General features: G+C 40.4%; 1 protein-coding gene and 1 long non-coding RNA gene across 7 annotated transcripts; one reads left to right on the forward strand and one right to left on the reverse strand.

Moving 5' to 3' along the window:
• Positions 1-2,936: 2,936 nt before the first annotated feature.
• On the forward strand, positions 2,937-4,920 carry LOC118160834. Its single transcript, XR_004747700.1, has 3 exons — positions 2,937-3,376; positions 4,380-4,445; positions 4,783-4,920. It is a non-coding gene; the product is annotated as an uncharacterized LOC118160834 (long non-coding RNA).
• Positions 3,539-23,123, reverse strand: LOC118160833 (histone H4 transcription factor-like). Of its 6 annotated transcripts, none has more exons than XM_035315846.1 (10): positions 23,034-23,123; positions 21,814-21,967; positions 20,496-20,719; positions 16,548-16,659; positions 12,585-12,737; positions 12,077-12,154; positions 9,279-9,399; positions 8,094-8,232; positions 7,162-7,277; positions 3,539-6,533 (listed from the first exon to the last, which is right to left on the reverse strand). In XM_035315846.1, exons 2-10 carry the CDS (start codon positions 21,962-21,964, stop codon positions 6,134-6,136), a joined length of 1,494 nt encoding a protein of 497 aa, XP_035171737.1. In that variant the 5' UTR covers positions 21,965-21,967; positions 23,034-23,123; the 3' UTR covers positions 3,539-6,133. The 6 variants fall into 6 exon arrangements, with proteins under 6 accessions (XP_035171737.1, XP_035171738.1, XP_035171736.1 ...); XM_035315847.1 differs by lacking the exon at positions 23,034-23,123 and adding an exon at positions 22,459-22,565; XM_035315845.1 differs by lacking the exon at positions 23,034-23,123 and adding an exon at positions 22,179-22,446.
• Positions 23,124-24,371: the final 1,248 nt, after the last annotated feature.

Genomic DNA, 24,371 nt, shown 5'->3' on the forward strand with positions numbered 1-24,371 from the left:
CTCCCAAGACATGGGACATCAAGTCTGTTCTCAGGGCTTTATTCCGCACGGACTACTTCCTGCTTAATTTACTCTGGATTAAACGAAACAATTGCTTACTCTGAATGAGAACACATCTACATAAATACATTAGGAATAAGAAATAACTGTGAGTAGAGACAAACCCTTAGGCCACCTGTGTGACCCAACAATACACCTCTGTCTGACCTCCTCCTCCTGGCTATCATCCCGACTTGTTCCTCGGTTTGATTTGGGTTCAGCAGGATCCACGTGGAGGGACTTCTGTGCTCTCAAGGAGCTCTGCTTCAGCTGAAGAAATTTGCAGAACCAGGGCCTTGGACGCTGTGCCTTCTGGAGGTGTGCATGACCGACTCCCCAATAGCACACCAAATGTTTTATTCCACTAACGATACATTGCCATTCAAACGCCTCTTTCATTAGACAGAGGGCAAAAACTGTAAAACAAAGTGAACTATGCAAAACTCAGGCTGCAGCTGAATTAAAGCAAGAAATGGGTTGCGTACCTTCTACCTGTGACTGGAGAGCTAATTCAGCACACACCAGGAGGAACGGAGAGCCCATGACAGAACATGAAAAGAGCTGGTCTAAGAGAATTTAGATTACTCAGGTGCTTTCAACGAGGCTAGGCCTAAATAAAAGTCACACTTAAGGTGCCTAGAGAACGGCTACTCAGCCTCAGGGGTTTTAGCTGGGGAAGTGTAGGAAGGCTGGAAAAGGGCACCAGAAGAGCTCCTCTTAAAGACGCACGGAAAGGTGGTGGCAAAGGAATCCCAGAGCAGTCAGCTCCCCAGTTAAAAATACATAAATAAATAAAACACGCTAGCAGATGGCCAGGATGGCAAAGAGCAGCTAATACTAGATTTATTGAAAACAAATCATGTGAAGCCAGCCTCATGTATCTTTCTGTGGCAAGGTAACCAGTCTTGTTTAACTTCTCTTATGTGCATGTACGGGCATCACAAAGAAAACTCCCCTTCTTACCCTGTTTCTCTACTTGCAGTATTTCTTGGTCCAGTCAGAGAACAGGATTTCATACAGTGCTTTAGCTTTCTTTTTACAGGGATATCCTTCTAAAGGTTTGCTTGATGCGTGCGAAATAAACCAGCCCAAAGCTTCAAAGGGTTGGTGGGCATCTTGGCTCTTGTTACAGCTAAAATGTTCTGTGAAGGGGCAGCAGAGTTCAACTACCTAACACCACCTTTAGAGCTGATACAGAAGAGCACTGGTTTGCAGCTTTCCAAAGGATAAAATAAACATCCATCTATTCATCCACTCCTCAAACATTTAAGCCGTGGCTTAGGTTTTTATGCACAAACGGTGCAATACTGCAGCTGGCTTAAGCTGATCTAACACGACATTATCGCTGAAGGAGGCCTGCCGGCCCCTCTTTTGTCTTGGCACTAGTGCTCGCAGTTGTACTAGCATTCGCATGGTTGAACAGTAACTGAATCAGCTCAGTGATCTCACATGAGGGGAAGGAAAAAAAAAAAACCACCACTCCCTTGCTTAGTTTTCAGACGGGCAAGAAAGCTGGCCTGACTTACCACAAGCTCACTAATGTCAACAGAGAGGGAGGCAAGCAGGCTGGAAGGGAACTACCTCCAAAGAAGGTGATGAAAGGGGCACACTTGCACGTGGCAGCAGATGCAGTGGCAAACTCAGTTTAAGGAGTTCCTTGCTGATCGCAGTTAAAGCGCACCCTCACAAAAAACAAAGCAAAAAACAGAATTGTGTGGAGGTAGAAATGAGCATAAGAAAGAGGAAAGGGATTCTTACACTAAAGTATCCATTGAAGAAAATTAAAAATAATAATAATCTACAATATAGGTGATCATACTGAAGTCAAATGCACACTCTGGTTCACAGTGCCCAGAGACTGGCACATGTATGAATCCTTTCTAGTTCGGAGCTTAAATGAATGGACGCTGCCTGCTCAGCACCCCAAGAATCAGATCCTTTACACCTTGAGCATACAAAAGAAAGCCACGAATTAAAAGGCGTGCTGGGGACCGTCCTTGGGCCTTCACCAGCGAGTCCTTAGTGCTCATGCTGGCAATATGTGAGCCAACGGGAACACAGGTTGATAATTTTGTGGCTTCCTGGTAAACCTGAGGACACTTCTTCAGAGGCAGAAAACTGAGGGAGATCACAATTTGCTTAAGATCACGTAAGCTCCTCACTGTGGAGGCAGTAACAGAATATGCTCTGTATTTGATGTGATCTAGTAAAATTACCGTTTCAGGGCTTTAGGTAGGCTTTGCAAAGTGCTTTTAACATGTCTTGCTTTATGGAATTTCATGCCAAAAAACAGATTAGAGCAAATACTCCTTTTCCAAATGCTACACTTTAAAGCAAGTGCAAAATAATAGAACTACTTTAATGATCCAGCTTGGAGATTATTTTTTTTTTTCAGGGAAAATTACTGTATTTTTTCATAACTGCTTCCTTAGAAACTATTGAACTATTTTTGTTAACATTTTTCCTTTGCAAGGATAAGAAAGAGCCCTGCATTTAGGAATTTAAGTGAGAAGGATTAAGCAGCCTCAGTTGCAAATATATCTCATTGTCAAGTCTGTGATGGTAGAGAGCTTGTACCAAATGAAAAAAAAATACAATTAAAAAAAAAGATTAATCAGATTAATCACATTAGCGTAAGCAATGAATAATAGAGCTGTTTCTGTGGTATTAGGGAGAAGAATGCCTAGATTTAAATTTTCGTTCTCAGACCTCTGAGGACAAAAAAGGCGTTCTGCATGATTTCCTCAAGCTCGGTCTTGCTCTGCTTCTTGGCAGACACCGTCATTTTTAGGTACATTTTTTCCTGCTGTTAGCTGCGCTGCAGGGCACCATCTCCTAGGTCATCATCAAAGGGTTTCTTTGCCAGTCTGGCAAGCTGTCTCCTTCTCCCTCCACAGAGGCGAGGGCCGGCCCGGTCCCACTGAAATCCACAGCGGTCCCGTGCCAGACCCGCAGTTATGCATTACGCCTGTTCCACAGACTCCGTCGGACCTTCGCCAGTTGGCTTTATCTGATGATCTGGCTCCAGGAGAACAAGTCCCTCATGACTCACGTCCACCTCATACCTGATGCGCACGGCAGCAGGTTGTTTTTCGAGCTGGTCCCACAGATTCCAGCACACGATTCCTTGCTTCTTCGCAGGGCTTCTGTCTACCGGGAAGCGCTGAATAACACGCGGGTTATACGAAGATACTTGCTGAACTCATGCCCCACGTCGCAGGCAACCAGGTGCCACCAACTCGCGGCGTGATTCGGAGCTCCCAGTCTGCAGGCACCCTCTATGGGCACTGCAGTGAAACACCGCTCGGGACCCGTCCAGAAGCAGCAGCGCTGGCAGGTGAGAGGGGACTTCAGAGTCACGGTGGAAATTAAGCAAAAACTGAAAACCACTTTTCAAAACCCAGTGGATTTACATAAATTCACTATAGTAGGCACAACTGGCACAAAAACTTTATAATTTGGTATCGAACTCAAAAAACAAACAAAAGAAAACCACCTCTTTTCAAAGTTCTTTCAATCAGATGAATATTTTATTTTGCTTCCTACATGCCAACCAGCATCTAGGAGTGCTAATGTAACACCAAAATCTTAACATCAGTTTGAAAAAAAAAAAAAAAAAAACTCTGAAAAAGTAACTTTGAAATCCATTGTCATGGACTACTATTGTCTAGTAAATACAACACTGGTAACAAAGGCTCTGTATCCAAACTAGAGTATGAATGCAAATTCTAAATGACTGACAAGAAAATTGATTTGACTTTTTAGCTTTGTAAGGCCCTTGTGTGAATGCAAACACTGTGAATAATAATTAAGTGGAGCAGGTACCCAAGCCACAATAGCATAAGGCTCTAGCATGTCATTAAGCAACATAACTATGGAAAATTATTTTAAAATACAACTTTCAAAATAGCTTTCCATTAACAAATGATCATCCCATTGCATCTGCCCCCCCAGTTTTGCCTTCAAAAATGCATTTGATAGGCTCACACAAAGCTGCAGCAATGTAGAACTTGTAGGCCATGTCCTTGCCTCTCAAGCTCAAAACCAAATCTATAACACCATGTTTACATCTGCCTTGTGAAGCCCTGGTCCTGAATGGGCCTTATGTTAATTTGCCCTGGTATCTGCAATGTGGCTGGCACTGAAGGCAGCAAACTCCAAATCAGGCAGGCATGGGCACCAGCCCAAAGGAGAAAATTGTTGGATAATGGATTAGAGGCTTCTGGTGAACTATTATAAAAGATCTGGAAAAGGCTCCACTGTATTTTGGTTGACTAATACTTTCCATTATAAAGGACTCTTTCTCTGGGAAGCATTAACACCTCTGTTGTCTGTTGCAGGCCTTTGATATTTAGCAGGGGAAGTCCCAGAGGCTATAGTGGTGCCTGTTCATTGCCCAGAGAAACGTGAGTCAGTTTTACCTGTATTGTAAAGTATTAAAAATGTCGGGTCTCTGATTCATGCACAAAGGCAGATTAAAATCAGGCTACCACCCACATCTGTCTGGCCTGCCCCCTCTGCACAGATGGATCAACTGCTCTTGAAACATCAGCTGAATTGCCACAATTTACAGCCAGGCATATTTAATAACGCTAAAACACGAGCACAAAGATCTCAGCTGCCTGCAAAGCAGAAACTTTCAAGGCAGTAACGAGGTGGATGGCTATGGGAGATTTCCACCGCTGACATTTTTGATCTGTGTTTATGACAGGGGCCTTATATTTCTTTTTCTTTTCTCTCTAGAAAACTGCAGTTTTCTACAGGAGATGCACAGTGTAAATCCTTCCAAATACAAGTGCCCCAGAATCCTTGGCTGCCTTGAAGTTGCATAGCAAGCTCATTCTCATTTCAATTTCAGACAGCCTATCTTTGTCCAAACTGCTCCCATTCTGTCTGATACTCCGTTCTTGTTGGCTGGGGCCTCACCCACGTGCAGGTTGGACTGTTTATCCTGGGGCCTTAGCATCAGTTTGCCTAGGTAAGGAATTTGGTAAGCAACAGTGATTGTACTGCCCACCTTGTTGTGGACATCCACCACCACCTCGAAAGTTCCTGCTTTGCAGACAGCACAGGAAGGCATTCCCAGAGATTACCTCTGGGTCCTCCATGGACAGTGCTAATACATTGCAAATCAGTCTCCTAGCTGACTGAACACCACTTTCTCATCTGTACAGAGCTCATTCAGGTCTTGTTTTTAAAAAAAACTTTTTCAACATCAGATTTCATTTTTACTGTTATGAAAAATACCCATCTTTTTGTCTGTGCCCTTTATACAAGAATCAAATTAATAAATGTCTTTAGCAAGCACTTTTCCTGGCGGGTCAGGATAACCATAGCTGTGTGGAAATATTTATGGAAACACAGGTAGGCATTTTTAGCTATGCTGCCAATATCATTCATTTGCTTTCTCATCATTTTACCTGCAGCACCCAACAACTAACTATAAAATTTCAATACAGCAAATTCTACATAAATCCTAAATTCAGCTCTATAAGTATCTTTGTTTTATTTATACATAACCATTTTTTTTTTTAATTTTAATGCATTTATTTAACAGTGCATTGTAGCTGAGAAGTCCATTATAAAACTTTCTCTACAATAACTCTTGAAATAATTTTAAAGTCAGTAAATAAGGCTAAGAAACCAACAAAAAAAATGTAACATATATATCACAAATTGTTATCTGATTTCTAATAGATAGCATAGTGGAGTAATAAATGATGGAATGCATTCCCTAGCATTTCCAACTTTGCCTCGTGTATCCTGTCAATGCTTTCCCCCAAGGGCTATATTTGTTTTATAAGTAAATAAATATACACACACATATATATGCTATATGAATATGTGAAACTTAAGACTTTCTTCTCCAAAGGGTTATTAATGAACATATTATATGTGCATAATATTGTGTCTTGCATATATATACTCTAAGCACAGTAGAATAATTTAACATGAAAGCAGAGAAATGACAGTGTTATACACAAGATTTTGACAAGGATAAAAGTGCAGACTTCTTAATATGTTCTGCTTAAAAAAATACACCTCTTCTGAAGAGTATGCTTTTCACAGATAAATCCACAAAAACACTGTTCTTCTAGAAAGCCATCTGAATTCCCAAGCCCAGGTCAATTTCTATTAGTTTTTCTTTCACATTCACTGGTGTTGCTTCATCAACTCCAGAGGAAGTAGAACAGCTTTCAAACGTCTGTACTGCAGTCTGAAGTTCCGAATACACAGGCTCCGGTATAGAAGTCTCTGCTTCTACAAGAACATTTTCTCCAGTAGCTTGTGACCATGGCTGAAGTTGCGTGAAAAGTACTTCTGCTGTTGAAGTGTCTCTTTCACCAGAGTTCTCTCCTTCTCTTCCAAAACTATTTTGACTTACTGGTGACTTATTTATTATCATCTTGTTATTAAGAGTCTGACCTAAGCCTGTGACAGCATTATATACTGCTAAATTCAAACTCATGTGGCCCTCATCATCTTCTTTATACCTAAGGAAATAGAATTGAAAATGCAAGTTACAAACACAGCATTTACAGCAGAAAATACCATCTAATATGATTGCCAAAATTGAAAGTGTCTGCAATTAGAAGATGAATCAGATTGTTATTTATTATGTTGTACTCAAACAAAAAACACTGTATGAAGAGACAAATGCAATAGGGTTCCAGTAAGTATTTTTCATTAAATACACATCACTTAACATAAAATAAGAAACACCTATTCACAATTATATTTTATTTGCTGAATTTTCTTGTCCCAAAATGGAAAGTGTGACTTGATTGTACTACAGAAGCTGTTGATATATTTATGCACAGCTTACTTCCTTGGCGGATACAACTTACACGGTCAAAAAAAATAATTCTTTCAACAGTCTAGGTTACAAGAACTTCCCAGTGGCAAAGGCTATAAAAACAAAACACTTTGTCCATCTTTACTCTAGGTTTTTCCATCACGACAGTGAAATCTAAGATATAAATTATATCACAATATTTCAGAGAATAGTTAAAGCTGGACCAAACATAATACAGCATTTAATTAAATATCTGGATCTCTTATACAAAACCTTAAAAAAAAAAGTTACTTTATAATCTGAACAAGAATCAACCGGTAACATACCTGAAACGAGAATGACTGCTGAGTTTGTGCGCTTTTCGAAGATGCAGGGTCAATGTATAACTCCAGCAGAAACATTTCTGACAGATGTGGCATTTGTATTTCAGAACACCATTACTCTTGGAAAGAAATAGTGTTAGAGTAATTTAAGACTTGCAAATCTACGTAAAGACAATTAATCCTTTGTTGAAAAGGGGGAAGCTACACTACCTAGCTAAAAATCTTTTTGAAGTTAACTCCCTAAAAAGTTTTAAATGTGTGGGTTTTAGGCAAACTTGTCTGCTTAAGGAACCTCATTGAATGTGTAAGTTGTCTTTACTGCCTTCAGTACTGCACATATCTTCAGTAGCAGTGTGACAATACAGCTTCCACTAAATCCTTTACAGTTTACCATATAGCAGTAGTTGTAACTCAGAAAATTGATGAAACAGGCAAGAAATGTGCATGAACTATTGGAGCCAAAACTGTATTTTAATGTTGTGATGAAAGACTCACATGATCAGAAGTGATGTAAGCGTTACATGCTTTATAGTTTCTCTATTTCCAGGTTACACGTTAGCTCTAAGGGTGGAGTATCAACATGAGGGGAAAGGTGATTTTGGATTTTAATCCCTGAAATATTTTGCATTTCATATTAGGATTGTCATGTTATTTTAAAGGAAAAAAAAAAAAAACATAAGTGGGGGGTTGGCTGGAATTCAAGACTGAGTACGCAACTGCATGTACTTAAAGTAAGCAATCGAAATCTATAAGTAAGGATGAATCAGGTATTTGCATAATACTTGCAAGAGTCCTAGAAATAGGTGCAAATAGATACTTGATGTGATGGAGAAATGAAATATTTCCTTCATTCATATGAAACTAAACACATGTAGATTTGAAACTTTAGGATCACTTATAGCAATATATTCTATTCTGCTATTTAATGTACTCACCACATGTGCTCTCTTGTAATGCTGTTTCAAACTTTGTAAAGTCCGTGAAGTAAAACCACATCCTTCAACATCACAGCTGTAGGCATCTGAATCATTGTGTGTTTCAACATGTTTATGCAGATCATACGCGTTCTTAAAACTGAAAACAAGGTAAAACAAATAACAGATATAATAGTACAGAGGAGTAGTCTTGTGGTTAATGTTTAGGACTGGGAGGTAGTAATTTTTGGCTCTGACAATGACAAGTGAAAGCGGAATATGTGTAAATCATTTCTCTACCTCAGTTTTTCCACCTGTGAAAAGGGGATAATGCAGACATCTCTTTGATGTGCTCCGTATTTCATTTTCCATTCCTTCTTTCTTCCCACACATCCATGGCATGTCCAAATCTAGGTGATTTTTCCACAGCTATGTTGCAAGGCATCAGCCTCTCTTTCTGTTCACACTGAGAAAATTCTTGTCCATTACGGATCAGTCATTTCATTATTTCTGGTCTAGAAGTTCAGGTTGTTTCCTTGTATCCACCCACAGTGTGAACACCAGAGTACTTAAATACTTGGTTACTTTTTCCTACTTTCAGCATAAAAAGGCTAGACCTCTCATCTTCCCTAGCAAAAATTACACAGAATTTGCCAATCCAGTGCTTGTATACAAAACTTGGTCTATCACATCACAATAGTATATTTTTATGTCTTTTTTAAAAAAATATTATTATTTCATTGCTGTTTGGCATCATATGCTGAAAGCAGAAAGACTGCCGCAGAAAAATCAGAGAACAAGACAGCTTTGCAGGTATAGTGAACCTGTGGCAGAAAAATCACTTGGAAGATTATGACTCTCCCAGGAAACAGCCAGCAATCATTGGGAATGGCAAAACCCATGGTTTAAGGCGCTGCTGCCACACATCTCCACTTACCACGATGACCATTTTATAGTCCACACAGTCTGGCCAAGAAAAGTCCCCTTTAAAACATCAATCCTACTTTACCAGAAGTACATGAACTACAACATTTTAACAGATGAAGGCAGATGAAGAGCAGATAAATCTATTTCTTTTCTATTTCTATTTTTTCATTGACCAGCTGACTGTCTTAGTGGTTGAAAAGTTTTCTTATCTCTGTTAACTCCTATGTAAAAATTCAGTTCAGTTCTGCTCACAGAGCTACAAGGCTTAAATTTTCCTACCTGCTGTCACAGAGGTGACAATGGAAAGGACGTTCATCACAGTGTCGGTATCTGGTGTGTGCTTTCAGTGAGGAGACACTTGTGCATACTACATCACAAAGTGGGCATGTAACACGGTTAACTGTAGAAAGAAAGATAATTTCAGCTCTGTATCATGACTTCAGCAGAACGTTCAGTCCACTGTGACACATGACAAGAAAATGTATTACAAGCTCACATTAAAATCAACAGATTATAATAATTCAGGAACAAAATATACAGAGGAATAAAAAAAGGAGATAAAAATGGAACACAGGCAGAATAGAAAGAGTAGTCAAATAATAGTAATCTGTTATATGTGTATATAATATTACAATGTTTCGAGTTACTTTCAAAAAAAGCTAAGGGAAAAAGATGTAGAGGATCATGTTTCGCTCTCCAGGCTCTAACAAAAGGATGATTATCTTCTTGCCTGTAGCACTCTGGGAGGATTCCTAAAAGGTGCACGTTGTCTGGAGGCCTTCTGACAGACAAGCACTGGCAAATCTACCTTTAATGTTTAAGGTATTACCACTCTTTAAAAAGGTGGCAGAAGGAATATGTGTCTGCCCTCCGCCTCCCCGTTTCACATTCGGATATATTTGCTTAAGGCATAATAATGGTAGGTGCTTGCTAAGCTGCCAGACTTTGAACTGCAGTGGCTGAGGCACAGGTTTGCTCTGCTGACTCTGGAACAGGGGAGAACCTCTGGCACGTTGGCAGGCAGGACTGCAGCATCTTAAGCTGAACAAATGCTTGCTTTACTGTGTGTGAATCAGCAACCCGACGAATGCGGTAGGAAGAGTCTTAACAAAGAAGTATGGGATTTCAACAAAACTTGTTATATCTAGGACCCTGAAATAATGCCTTACTTTATAATCAGACCGGTGCTCTGCAGGTGCTAGTGAAAATCATGCAGTTGAAGTGTTCATGTTTTCTCAAAAAAAGGAAGTAAATATAATGTGTTCTAACTGCCCTGGAATCCTTGCATAGACATTTTTCCTCATAGTTTGTCTTGAAGTAGGATCTTTTTTTTTTCCTCCCTAAAATAAATAACTTCATGTGCAAAATTAGTCTGGAGTAACAATCTGTAGAACTGCACCAGTGAAGTCTCTTAAAATGGTAGTATCCAACAGTTTACTTCGTCTTCTGACACGTAGATGTATCCATGTGGGGAGCAATTTCAAAATACCCACAGACTTTGCATTCACATCATGACTTATATCTGGCTAATTTCTTATAGACGGGCATAATTTTCACTATTTATCTATACCAAAAAGCTATTATGAAATATGCTGGAGTAAGAATCTTAAAATGTCATGTCTGCACTGGCAATCTGCACTAGCAGACACGTATGCTGCCAGAATTTTTAAAGAAAGCTGAATCACGAACCGAGAAAGTAACTGGCTCTAATGTCTGAAGGGATTTATGTTGTGCCTGAACAATTGGACCCAGGATTGCTTCACAGCTTCTTCAGCCAAGTTCGCGTTGCAGCTGGTTCACAGTGGTTTACTGGGACATGACACAAGATCACATCATCCTTGTTCCTAGGTCCAGCCACCCTGTGATTTTCCCTGGCTGTGCACGCAGGGCACAGGATGAATTATCAGGGGACAAGGCCAGCCAGGCCCCTTGTACAGTTCACATCTAATGCAGCCAGGGGGACCAGAAACAAACAGCCCTGTTAACTACGTGTTATTTTAAGTATCAAATCTATTTTAATGTGTATTATGCTTTAATTAAACAAAAAAAGCAACCTCAGCATATTTAAACTGTTTCATTAGCTAATAAAAATAAATAAATTTGTATCTATTTCCATTTTCTGTCCAAAATCACCTTGACACAAAGGAACAAAACTAGTCCAGTAAACAAAAATCTTTCTCTACTTTCTGACATAAAATATTAGAATTAAGATATTTTAGGTAGATGCACGCCAAGTATAAATATATTTAAATATGAACATGGTTAATCTTGGTAGCTCACAGTGAGCACCAAATCAAATGCACAGTGTTAAGCATCAATGTGTTGATTTGCAGACAGTGAAAAACCATGCTTTCTTTGCGAATGCAACTAGAGTGTAGCATCTACCGTGACTGAGCAAGTCTGCACATAGCTACTCATATGTTTATACAACCTAAATAACTGGTACCCAGGTCTGGCTACATGGTTCAAATATTCCTGTTCCCAAATCAAAGACCCACCCGCTTCTCGGCTTCTGTATTTCCTGTATGTCCAAGAACAACATCACATGTTTCCTTGTGCTTGGATGCTGTAGGATTCTTTCCCAGCAAGTCATAGCTGTTGTAGTATAACTTGTGGGAATAATATGGGGACCCGAGGGAGACTGTGGTTAGGTCAGTGAAGGACTATGCCATTTGAGTGAAGCTGATTATGTACTGCCAAGCGAGCAGAGTTGCAGCTCAAGCTAAAACACTACTTTGGATTTAAGCATTCGCCCAGTCATGAAAGCAAGTAAACAGGGATGCAAGTGAAAAATAAGCATCTGCACAGGAACCTACTGCAAAATAGAAAAGCCCACACTGAAAAGCCCCTTAAACGTTTTCATCAGAAGGGATGAAGAAGGGAGTTCCCTTGCTTCAGAGGGACTGGCAATGAAATTCTTGCTTTCCAGAATTTGTAACCCAGTTGTCGTAGTTTTATCTATTAATTTTCTTAGCTGATACAACAATACCTTAGCAACTCTGTAGCTTATCAAAAATTCTTCTGTATAAGGTGACCTTGAGAAAAGTGTGTTTTAATTTTAAAAAGCTCTGACTCACCATGTCCCCTCATGTGATCTCGTAGCAGCCTTTCATTGGCAAAATGCTTGTGACAGTTCTGGCAAACAAATATTTGTCCTGAATTTAAATAGAAATTATTTAGTGGTGATACAATCACTTATGAAAGATACATTAATTAATAACCTATAGCTGCCAGTTTTGTGAATAAGCTAATACAACACTGAGACAGTTTCAGTATTCTTTTTCAGTACCAATACTCTTCAGAAGAAAGCTGCGTTTAGGCTTAATGAGAAGGATAGTTTATCAGTAACTTAATTTCATCCTCAGTCAGACAACAATGTTCAAAACACTGTTTGAAATTTGAGTAAATTCTTCTGTCAATAACCTAGAATGCTTTTACTTTCCATCACCAACATACTCATGCTTTCATGAGATTGTCTTGTAAGAAGAACAGAATTATTTATGAGACTACATGTGTACATTTATTATAAAACACCTTAAATGAAAATCTCTTAAATATACACAAAATAAAAGCATATTGACTTACTATCTTCTGAAACTTGTCTCTTTACATGATCAAAAAACTTAGTGTTATTGGAGAACATTCCTCCACAAGTAGGACATGCTACAACTCTTTCTTGCGTGTGGGTTCTTAAATGATCCCATAGCTTGTGCTTGCCTTTAAATACTCCTAAGCAGTCTAACACAAATAGACAAACAAAACAAAAAAAAAACAGCTGCACGTGAGTGCTACAGTCTTTCTTGCATAGAAACAGCAAAGTCCACTACATACATATGTCTTACTGTTGTATTCTTAGAAACCCAAAGTAAAGCCTCTTCTGGGAGAAACAACCACCACCAAACAGACTGTTGCAAACCTCATGTGACATTTAACCCTACTAATATCCATGACAAAGTCAGATTATTTGTCAGTAATCAGAATTCCTTGAGACATGTTGTCCACATGTCCTTCTTCAGAAAATTCTGGTTTTGAATTTGCAGAGGGCATGTTCCTATACTTTCTGCCGTCAGGCATCCAAGTTTTTGACTCTACCTGTATGTTCATGAAGTTCATTACTATCTCGGTTGCTACCACAGAACCCCAGCAAACTTCATGTTCTCTTGTTCCCTTGAGAAACAGGAGAATATGACAGAATATACACGTCAAAGAACCCCGCTTACTGATCTCTTTTTTTTTTTTTTTTTTTTTTTTTTATCTTCACGTTTTCTATCTTTACATAGACATTCACGTAGTGGTTAACCACAAGCAATCAGCTATCCACCAAACAATCTTTGCATATAAATAGCTGTGTCAGACCTCTTCAGCTCAGGAACAGTCTGGTATTGTAGGCATAGAGCAAGAACAACACAACTAGAAAGTTCTGGTTATTGACATGTGGCATATAAGGGTCTAGTAGGTTAATGTGCTGGTGTAAATGCAGCTCAAGAAGAGCTCTCAGTAGAAAACTTCAGATAGTTGTGAAGGAATACCCTGCCGTATCACATTAGAAGAAGCTGCCCCAAGACTCTCATCTACCTACCAAAGATAACAGCTATGCAGAAAACTGCATTTTTAGAAAGGTGAAGTAAACAGCCTGGACCCAATCAGAGACTCTTAAGAGTCAAGAAAACTAAATTCAAATTCAAGAACAAGAGGTAGGAAAAGGTAAAAGATTCTTTGTGGATGATGCATGAAAATGGTCATCAAGTGAATCAAACTCAATGACAGGTTGGATACCTTTAGGTCTCAGAAATTAATACGTAAAAATAATTGAACAGAAATGATTCACCTAGTTCATTCAATCAAGTAGGTGCATCATGAGTTCCAAGTTCCATTTTTACTACTCATGGGGACTTTCTCTCTAATAGAACCACAATGCCACAGTCATGATTACAATCCACATCCACACCAGGCAGTAGAATAGAGACAACTTCCTGGAAAGGACCTCTGAGCTTCAGATTAACATACTTAGCAAAGGGCAAAGCCCTAGACTCTTCATTAAAAGACAAAGGAAACCTAAAACTTCACCTTGCCTACAATGAGGAAACAGGATCATCAGTGCCTCCATCTTTACTGAGTACAGGATACTTCTGGTCAGGAGGGGCCATAGAAAAAAGGCAAGTTCCCATGTCTATATCAGGAGCTGGAGGAGTGATTATTCTTCCAGTGCAACCCGAAGATGTCTGTCTCTGCATGACTCCAGGTTCAAAATGTGATACATGGGACATGACTAAATCACACTTTTACATCCTTAATTTGTGGACTCTGTCAACGTCAACAGCCTCTGGCTGCCTACCAGCCTGTAGCCATCACTCTCTGCTATCCTCCCCTGCAGCCTCTTCCATCTCACACATCTACAAGTTCAGTTTCTTGTGTTTGAGGTCTGCTCTAATATGGTGATGCTGCATAACCCTCAATGACAATTCGGCAAAAACAGCTAAGTTGAATGAGAGAGTAGCGAGAAGCCTCACCTGGGCCCTCCACTCACACACTCTGAGCGTTCTGGCTTGCATTTACCTGCACCATCGGCATGCTCTGTGGGATCTTGCACCTCACTGCCTCTGCCTCTGACTTGCTGAATGAGCTTCCTGGTTTGGCCCCAGGCCTGTCTTGTCACTGTGGACTTGGCTGGTGGCTGTGGCTGACCCTTGCTGGCACCACCAGACTTTAGCCTTGTTCAGGTTCTGTGAGACTGCACCTTGCCGGTGAGGTCCCTGCCTGCTTTACCGTCACCCTTAACTCCCAGTTTGCCCTTCCTTGCGGACCAGCCCATTCTTGCTGTAACTCCACAAATTCAAACTAACTCAGACCACCAACCAATATACTGAGGGTCCCTGGAAAAGACTGGTGCTATCTGTTGTCCCAGTTCCACACCAACTGCTTCCTTGTGGAGATGAGACCTCACTCGCCCGTATGTGTTTGTTAAGTTTGGGTGTTGGAAGGAAAAGCTGTCTTTCACTTCCTGGACATTAAGATTCTGCATGATGCTTTCAAATGTTCATCACCACCCTGAACGTCCAGATCACAGACTAATATAGATCCCACAACAATCAGGATATATACGTATTTTTTTCTGAGGCAGGATTTTGGTCTCAAAAGAGGTGTTCTCATTTCCTCAGTGACAGAGAACTTCCATGAGTTCAAGAGGTAACTGCTACAGTACTTTAATACACTCCTTTAAAATGACTTTCCTAACTTCCTACTTCTACCTCTCTTGTTACAACTGAAGCTCATTACTTCTCATCCTTTCTAGCACAAATATGAAGAACAAATTTCACTGTTCCTAGCAGCAGGGCATTTCTCCAACATATTTGAAGATGTCATACTCCTTTTCTTTCACGCTTCTCTTTACCCATTCTGTTATTTATGCTATACAGTCAGAAGAGTCCTTTCAGCTGTCCTAATAGGCTATACTTTCGAAAGCTATGATCACACAGATACGTGATTTCATTTTCCTCCAAGGACCACAGATTTTACACTATCAGGCAACTGGAGTGAGTTCCCCAGCCAAAAAATGTGCATCTGTTATTTGATCTCAGGATGGAAAGGGATGATGTTGCCTTGCATCCATGGACTGGATTTGGCCATCACCACAATGAATACCTAATCCAAAAAGTAACTTTAATAAATTGAAAAGACTTATATCTGAGGGATTCACAAAGAGGATTCCAATCAGACCAGGACTTTGTTGACACACACTACAAGACATAGCTAAATTGTCAGGTTTAAGGCAAACACAGAATGAATCTGCTCCAGGACCAGAGTCCAACAAATTGTCTTATTATTCTTCAGCAGAAAGTCTTTTCTTGAAAGGCTCTGCTCATACACTTTGTAGGTCTGAAGCCAAATGGCATGTAGATCAGATGGCAGTCCATACTTTAGCCCTTACTCAAACAATAAAGGCATCTGCTATGAAAGAGCGTCAATGGAATGTGGCTTCTTCAACAGAGCCAAGGGCAGAACATCTGCTTTGAAGCCATGACGATAATTTTAACACGAGAGGTAGCTAGCAACACAGACAATGCATTAGAAATGCTCTTTCTCACCACAGAGCTAGCTGAGAAAAAGAAGAATGACAATAGGTGTGCTTCCCTTGATTTGAAGAGACAGGTAAGAGTAAGCAGAGAGTAAGCTCACCATCAAAGGTTATCGTGCGGGAAACATTCCTGGTCCTGAGTGGTAGAATATAATTGAAAAGTCTGTTTGAATGCTATACAAACTGACATTCACAGACTGAATTATGAAGAAACCCAACCCTGGTCAGTACTGACATTTCTCTGCTTACGCTAATTGGGAGTTGAACGCATTTGGTCCTATGGATGACATTAACTATTCTACTTAAATCATGGATGCTATAAAATGAAAGTGTTCTGCAACTATTTTAGTTTAAAAAAAAATAAAATCTGAAGGTCTTATAATGTCCTACGTAATATGTACTACTCAGTTAATTTTATACAAAATGCTGCAGAGAAACTATTTTTTGCAAGTTAATTTTTTTATATGAACTACCTTTCCAGTGACAATAAACAGTTTTCTTCTGATCTGTAACAGTTTCTTCCTCAGTAGCATAAGCATGATGAGCAACATGTTGATAGAACCACTCTGGATTATTGAAAGTAACCTAAAAAGAAGCATGGAGAAGTTAAGACAGTTTTGGCAGGAAATCAATTGACAGGACCATAGAATTAAGTGCTTTTAGAAACCAAACAGACATCGGTAAATATTGCAGTAACATTTAATTAACTCACCCCAGCAGAAAGAAAATTACATCATTACAAAAATGTTGAACATTCGGCAGTATCCACCACAAAACCCAGGCCCTGAATTTGGAGCTACCGTCATGTAGTTGAAGCCTGTCTAGCTTAATTGAGAGAATGCTACCCATTCTTCACTTCTACCTGCTCATGAGAAGGCTATGAAGGAAATAGGAAAGCTGCATGATGATTAGACTGAATTAGGTGTTACATACAGAGCACTCCACCAGTCGATGTGTGCGACAAGGGGCAACTAAACTTTAATTAGCCTCTTCCTCAGCTCACAAAAATCCACACCTGCAGTGAAAGTCCACTGCACGCTGCACCTTCTTAAAGTCACACAGGGTGTCATCCAGCTGCAGACTGTCCTCAGTGGCAATTTAAAGTATCCCTCTCTCATTTCCCAGTATCGTAACCCCTTAACCTCCCCGCTGCACTAGCCCAATTTTGTAAGGCTACACATTGAATCGGGACAAGGCATTAAACAGATCTGGCAACAGAATCTGATTGATCTGAATTGATCTGGCTTTAAACACTAGGGAGAGGAAATGGGGAAAAAAACGCCTCCTTACACTGGTGTCGCCACTGCAGGTAATGTACAGTTGATTCAGATTGAAAGAGATTTATCTTTTTAAGAAAAATATGTAAATGAAAAAACTATTCACTTAGTATTATGGTTTTAATGATCCTAATCTTAGGAGAGTGGATTAAGCTAAGCTGTTAAAAGGCATTATTTGCGCAGAACAGAGTATTCACATGAGGAGTTAATGCAGGCGAACTGCTGCATTTTTAATTCGTACGCCAATGTATTTCACAATAGCTCCTCGGGGAAGACGAGCCCTTATTTCCTCTGAAGGGCTTGAAACATGATCTGAGAAATCCAAGGTCCTGTGTATATGAAAACATGCAGGCATATTAAGGTGAATCAACTAAAGGGATTAAGCTCGACAGCGACGGAAAGCCTCTTCACTTCCTCTTCAGAGTGACCATAGAGGGGTTAAACCCGCTTTTATTTATTGGCACCATGTCTTTAAGTCTTTCCCCGGAACTTTCTTGAGCGTTTATTTATATGTACATAGAGGAGGAGAGAAGTTCTGGGGCCTGTTGCCAGAGTTAGGAGCTTTACCTTTGGGGAAACAGAATCTGACACGGTAGGAGGCACTGCAAGAGTTGGGGGAAGCTGTATAGCCGATTTTCAAAGAGAATTATATTCATAACTGTGGGAACATATTTGCAGGAGGGTGGGAAATGTAAGCAGCTTTCCCTGCCCTCACAGTTCTCCTTTGCAGCGCGCCCTACCCCACCTCCTGGGTCTAGTCTAGCCTGCCTACTAAGTTGGGAAACATTCTTTTAATTAATAAAATTCACAACATAGTTTGAACTTGAAAAAACATGTATACAAAGATTTAGCAAAATGCTATGGACGAAAGGAGCCCATCAGCCACGAACGCCCACTTACAGAAACAAAAAACAGAACATGAAATCGATGAACACGAAGATTTTTATTTTTTAAGTGTGCTTTTCAAAGACTGTGTTTACTGACAGATGCAGTAAAATCACTTTAGAGGGCTTAGAAGTTTTTCTTAACTTCATTTTTTAAAATAAACAGACCAAATGTTGCATTGTGCAAGTAAAGGCTGATCAGTGTGTATTAAAAAGGATTGATACCTTAAAATAACTACTGTAAGAAATATGATTCCTACAAGCTATGAGGTAAAATGGAAATAAGATTTGTTTGCAACAATAGTTTCTAATCAAACTATGCAAACCATTCCAAAGTTGTCAAAAATAATGCTCTGTATTATATGCTTAGGCACATAGCTTTAAAAAGAAGAGACTGGGGATGTTTCCATGCTTAATCCAATAGTGAATAAATGCTTACTTACAGAGAGAATTTCTCACAGACTGAGTCAACAACAGAATTACCTCTCCCTATAAACTTTGCTCGCTGATTTTATGTTGTTCCTTATATAAAGAAAAAAAAAATCAGAGAGAGATGTCAAAGCATTTTTGGGGTGTGCATATTCTAAATTCAAAGCCGAAAGAGCCAAAAGGATATTTCTGGGCATTCTGTCCAACAATAACATACGGCTGACCAGACACTCACCCTTTATATATGCTCTGGCATAAACAATCTGTAAATTGAAATGTTAAGAGGAAACAAGAAATCGCCTTACTAAGTATAAGGTTAAGGTTAGAAAAACAAAGCATGGGCTATAACTACCACCAGGAAACAAAAACATTTTCACTCCAACATTACACTTACTCTAACTCAACAATGTGGTGTAGGTGAGGGATACAGGATGTATATAAAGCATCACCAGTCTGACACTCTTGCATGGACATATTTTCATCCTCATTAGCATTCGTTTATAACATCAAAAAGCATAATTTATATCATAAATTTAATTTAATCACAACTTTGATATGAAAAAGTCATAGATAAGGATTTAAGGATGATAACCCATGCATCATTGGAAGGCCTAGGGAGACATAAGGTAAGAGGATGAAAGGCCTTTCAAAAACATTAGAGTTTTTGTTTTGATTTGTAGTTTGATGTTGCTAAGCCTACATCAGATTTACCCATATAAGGTTTACAAAACTGTTTAGTTTTACAGGTTTTCTTTCCATGGCAAAACTCATTTCAGGTGTATCTTGTTCTCCAGCATCACTTTGGTTACAATTATATCATTTAAGTCGACTGAAATCAAAAACTCATATAACGTGACAAAAAGTAACGTAGATTGGATAGATATACAGCAGCAATTTATCTCATCTCAGAGACAGAAGCAGTGTAGCTGAGCTGTCTAAAAACTAACTTGTCCAACAGTTACACAGAAGGGGGCAGTATGAAAAGCTCTTCTGCAAGGCATCACATCTACAGATGTAACACTCGCTGGCCATGAGTAACAGCTGAGCTTCTGAGTCCAACAGCGACAGGGAAAGAGCTTCCCTATAATATCCTATCAGTGTGAAGCCACTTCTGATCAGGAGTGAACACCTCTAAGAAAGAGAAGGAGATGTACACAGGCAGCACTATTTATGTTAACATACTGAAATATATATATAGCAGCTGCTAATCATGTTGGTTCAAGTGATACACAAATAGCACAGTTGGAACTGAATGGATAATCATTTTCTTTAATACAGGACACCACGAAGTGGTCAAGATACAACCCATTTTTAGTTCAAACCAATGCTGGCCACAAATGAATGTGAGACCTGTTAGAAAAGTCTACTGCAAACATTTGATTTCTGTCCTAGTCAAAATTAAAACAAACAAACAAACAAACATTTCCAACTAACCAAGGAAACATCAGATGTTCTGAGACTTTTCTTTTGATAAATGATAAGCTCTCTGGACCTCTCTAGAAACTACCAAATTCATGAATTTAACATTCAACTGCGTATATTACAATTTTGCATGTATGCTCTTAAAAGACAAGAAAAGTTACATCTTTGCCTAAAAGATCATGTTAGTCACCATAAAGAGAAAGAAAATTTGAAGTCATAGATGCTAGGCAAACATCTTGTTTACATTTTTGTGAACGCTACCATAATAGGCCCCGTATCTAATTTGTGAGGATAGTGGGAAGCATTGTACAGAGGAAAGTTTGAGCAAAAAATCCTAGTAGTGAGTCAAATCCAAAAGTAAATTCAGAAAATTAAAAAAATCAGTAACATCTCAACATACATCACTTACATTGCAATTCTCCCAGTTGCAGACAAACTCCTCCGAGGTCTGTGGTAACTGATGCCAGCTACGGCTGGTCAGCAAACACGCTGGCAAGTCGCAGTGCAATGCCCGTAACTGAGAGCCCACAAATTTCAGTTTGGTGTGGTAACTGTGAAAATTGGCGTGTGTTATCAGCTCTCTGGGATCTTTTGCCCCAAATTCACAATTTCTCCACCAACACCGGTACTGCTCTAAACACAAGAGAGAAGTAACATTTTACGAAACACTGCATAAAGCCTGCAAGTGTTGCTGCAACAGTGAAAACATCAACAGCACTTAGATTTGCAATAACCCCATGATCGGTAAGTAACCTTATCAGGGAAACTGGTAACTGCTATCTGCTGATAATGTGGTAGGGAAAACTTGCAAATCTCAGTGGCAAACAGATTTTCCACTGTCTTAAAGTTGTAGCGCTACTGGAGTGCCTTTAAACACAACTTTTTATAGGAAGGCACTTCACAGATTCAATGGGAAAATTTTGTAAAAAATTTGTATTTTTCTTAGGTATATACTATGATACTCTTTGGTTTAGGTCACACAGACGTTGTTAATGTTGGTTCAATTCTACTTTTTTCACCTTTAATTAAAACTCATTCACCTTTAATTAAAATGTCTACACCTGTAATTACACTTGATTACAGTGTTAAGAATAAAGAGCAGGATACACGAGAGCCAAAATAGTTATATTAACAAGTCTAGTATATTATTGCTATTACATCCACAGGGACTGCCTATAATTTTCTGCAGAATCAGATTTTTTTGTTTTCCTTTTAAGTACACTTAGTACCATTAAAAGGATATAAAATACAACACCAGTCATAAAACAGCACTGGTGTCTGTAACCAAACAAGGCAAACACCATACGAACAATAAAAGTTTCTGTTTCTTCTATTAAGATTCATAAGACTGCTACTTCAAACCTGGAATTCATAAGCACCAGGCTTGTTACCTGAAAGAGAAGCACTCTGCCATTCAAAAGCAATTCTCTAAAATCTGTTTTAGACAATTGCACCTGCTGAGGACCTAACCTTAGAAAAACCCTCAGCAAAAGTTCCCAGATCACCTTCCAGTCTCGTAACAGCTATAAGTAGAAACAAACATGCAAGTCCATCAGATCTAAGGAAAAAGCAAGTGTAAATCTTCATCTAAGGGATTTGTGCAGCTGGGTCCTTGGGAAGCTATGAAGGTCTGTGGGGCCTGTAAACTGAAGTTGGTATTACTTCCTAACCTAGAAATTAATCTTCAGTACTGCAACATAATTTGTGTGACGTGAGACACAAGTCACCTGCTGTTCCCAGGGGGTGCTGTAGATACTCTTTCAAGTGTCCTGCAACGTGATCACAAAACTCCTCCATGCATTTTCCTACAAAAAAGCATTCTTCCCACTCACACGGCAATATCATTTCAGAGTTCTTAAATCTGCTTCCAGGGGCCATCGCCTACAATTTTTAGAAGTACAGAGCAGTTTTAGTTACCGCATCACATTTTTGTAGATTTCCCTTGTATAAACAGCAGTTAGGATGACAGGCTCCTGAAGGACATAAACTTTTTTTTTTTTTCCTTTGAATACTGGATACTTTATTTTAATAATCTACGGATGTATTTTGCAAACATTTGCACCTTGCCAGAAGCCCCCAGTTGTGACATTACAGCCATGCAGCTGGAGCCCTGTGATCACCGCCCCAAACATCTGCTACCATGATTTAACTCCCCAGGCGCACTGCAAAACATCTTCCACACAAACACTCAGTCCAACTCCGGGAGGAGGATGGCAACAAGCAGCTGGGAGGAGGTTGGTATCACTCCTTATCAGCACACACAGATCTGGAAGACGGATGGAGTCCAATGGCCTAAAGCATCAGTATAAAAGCCTGCCTGTGCCTCCACTGCTGCTGCTACTAAGTCAATTGCTGAAAAGTCAGGCACTGACATAATACCGGTTAAAAAAACTGAGTGCACCAGTGGAAGAACACGCAGGAGTCAGCGCGTCAACTCTGTGGTGTTAGGCAGACACTGTTAATGTAACCTGTGATATTTTTATACTTCTGGCCACTAAATATACTGATTTGGAAGCCTGTCCCCCTAGTTAATTTCTAAAAAGGTGCTTAGATAGTTGAACATCTTCCACTGGGACCCGTACTTTTCTCTCAAGGCAAGAGGGTGATCTAAACTGCTACAACAGACTGGTTTATTTCACCAATTCCCCGTCTCGCTGACCCCAAGCTACAAAGCATGGAGAGCGCCCTTTGCGCCAGGCATTAAAGAACTCACCATCAACTACTCTAATCAAGTTACTCCAAACGCGGCAGTCAGCATCACTGCCGCAAAATTCTCGGAGCGACGCTTCCGCCAACCGGCCAGGGCCGGAGCCCGCAGCACCCTGCCCCAGGGACCCGAGGTACGGCCCCGGCAGGGGGCTCCCGCTGCCCCGGGCCCCCCTCAGCCCCCGCCATCAGCGGCCGGGGGCTCTCCACACGCCCGCCCAACGGCCGCAACCGCCGCCGCCCCGAGGCGGGCCGGGACGCGCCTGCGCAGGAGCCGCCTCCACGTTTGGGTGGATATGGCGGGGGGCGGGGGCCATTTGCTCCCCTCACGGCCCCTCACGATCCCCTCAGGCCCGGGGGCGGTTTTGGGGTCGCTTCTCGGGGCGGTGACCCCCGGCCCCAGCCCACGAGTGGGTGAAGAACAGCAGCAGCCGGGTGTCCTGCGCTGCCCCGGGTGTGTGATGTCTTGAGGGCGTTCATCGATAACAGCAGGCTCTGCTTGAATTACCCCTTGAACCGCTCTTCGTTCTGATAAAACGCTCACGCCCTTTATTTATTTATTTTTCTCCATTGTGTGGACGCAGAAGCACCGTCAGTACCGCAAGAAGACAAAGTTAATTGAGAAGGAGATGCGCACGCTGTGTAATTAGAACAACAGCCATCCCTTCACTAGAAACGCTCTCAGGGGTGACTGAATTATTTTCTAGCACCCGTGAACACAGCGCTCTTCTCCAAGGCTGCTCAGCCAGGAACGCCCCGTATCTCTCGCTATTCAACCCTCTTCGGACTTGCATAACCACACAAGTATATCGTGCCCGGAGGAAAACCTGGTGCGTGTTGGGATTTGCATGTATTTCATGGGAAAAGTAGTGGAAAAGGGAGGAGAGTGAATGAGAAGTAGGTGCATTTGCCTCCAGGACAAAGTTTCTCTTTTTTTTTTTTTTTTTTTTTTTTTTTTTTTCCTTTGATTATGCAATCTGAGCTCTTCTCTTTTCCGTCTTTATAAATGGTGTTTTGACACAGATTCCACTGTTTCTTCAGCAAAAATCTTCTGTTCGATTCAGTACAGACTTTGAAGGAGGACAATAAAGCAGCTATTCTTTACTTTTTAAGGCAGCTCCCCAAAGAACCCCTCTTTGTCCAAACACCTGACATACGTACCCATATTTACTTTGGAAACACATCCTGAATTCTGTTGTCACGTGGGCCCTTGGGTACAGGTGCCATTTGTATGGCAGGCATAGGTATTTATTCCTTTGAAAGCTCAGACCATGGTCTTAACGTAGGTATGGGTGTGGAGAGAAGGGGAGAAGAGTTCCCATATGCAGTTACTGTATTTTTTTTTAACCTACCCACAGCACAGCCCATATAGCAGATTTGAGAACCATTCTTTTCTATCCCCCTCTCCTTGGCACAACAAAGAGCGGGGGTAGGAACTTCCCCACCCTTCCCTTTAATGTGCTCATTTGATTTTTTTGTTGTTGTTTTGCAATTTGGTTGTAAAGCACCCCTCTGTATTCTAATATCATCCCCTCAGTGATGCTCCTACGTCAGACTTGCATGCAGATAGCACGTACAG

The sequence above is a fragment of the Oxyura jamaicensis genome, chromosome 1, assembly GCF_011077185.1.
Source record: "Oxyura jamaicensis isolate SHBP4307 breed ruddy duck chromosome 1, BPBGC_Ojam_1.0, whole genome shotgun sequence".
Lineage (NCBI taxonomy): Eukaryota > Metazoa > Chordata > Aves > Anseriformes > Anatidae > Oxyura > Oxyura jamaicensis.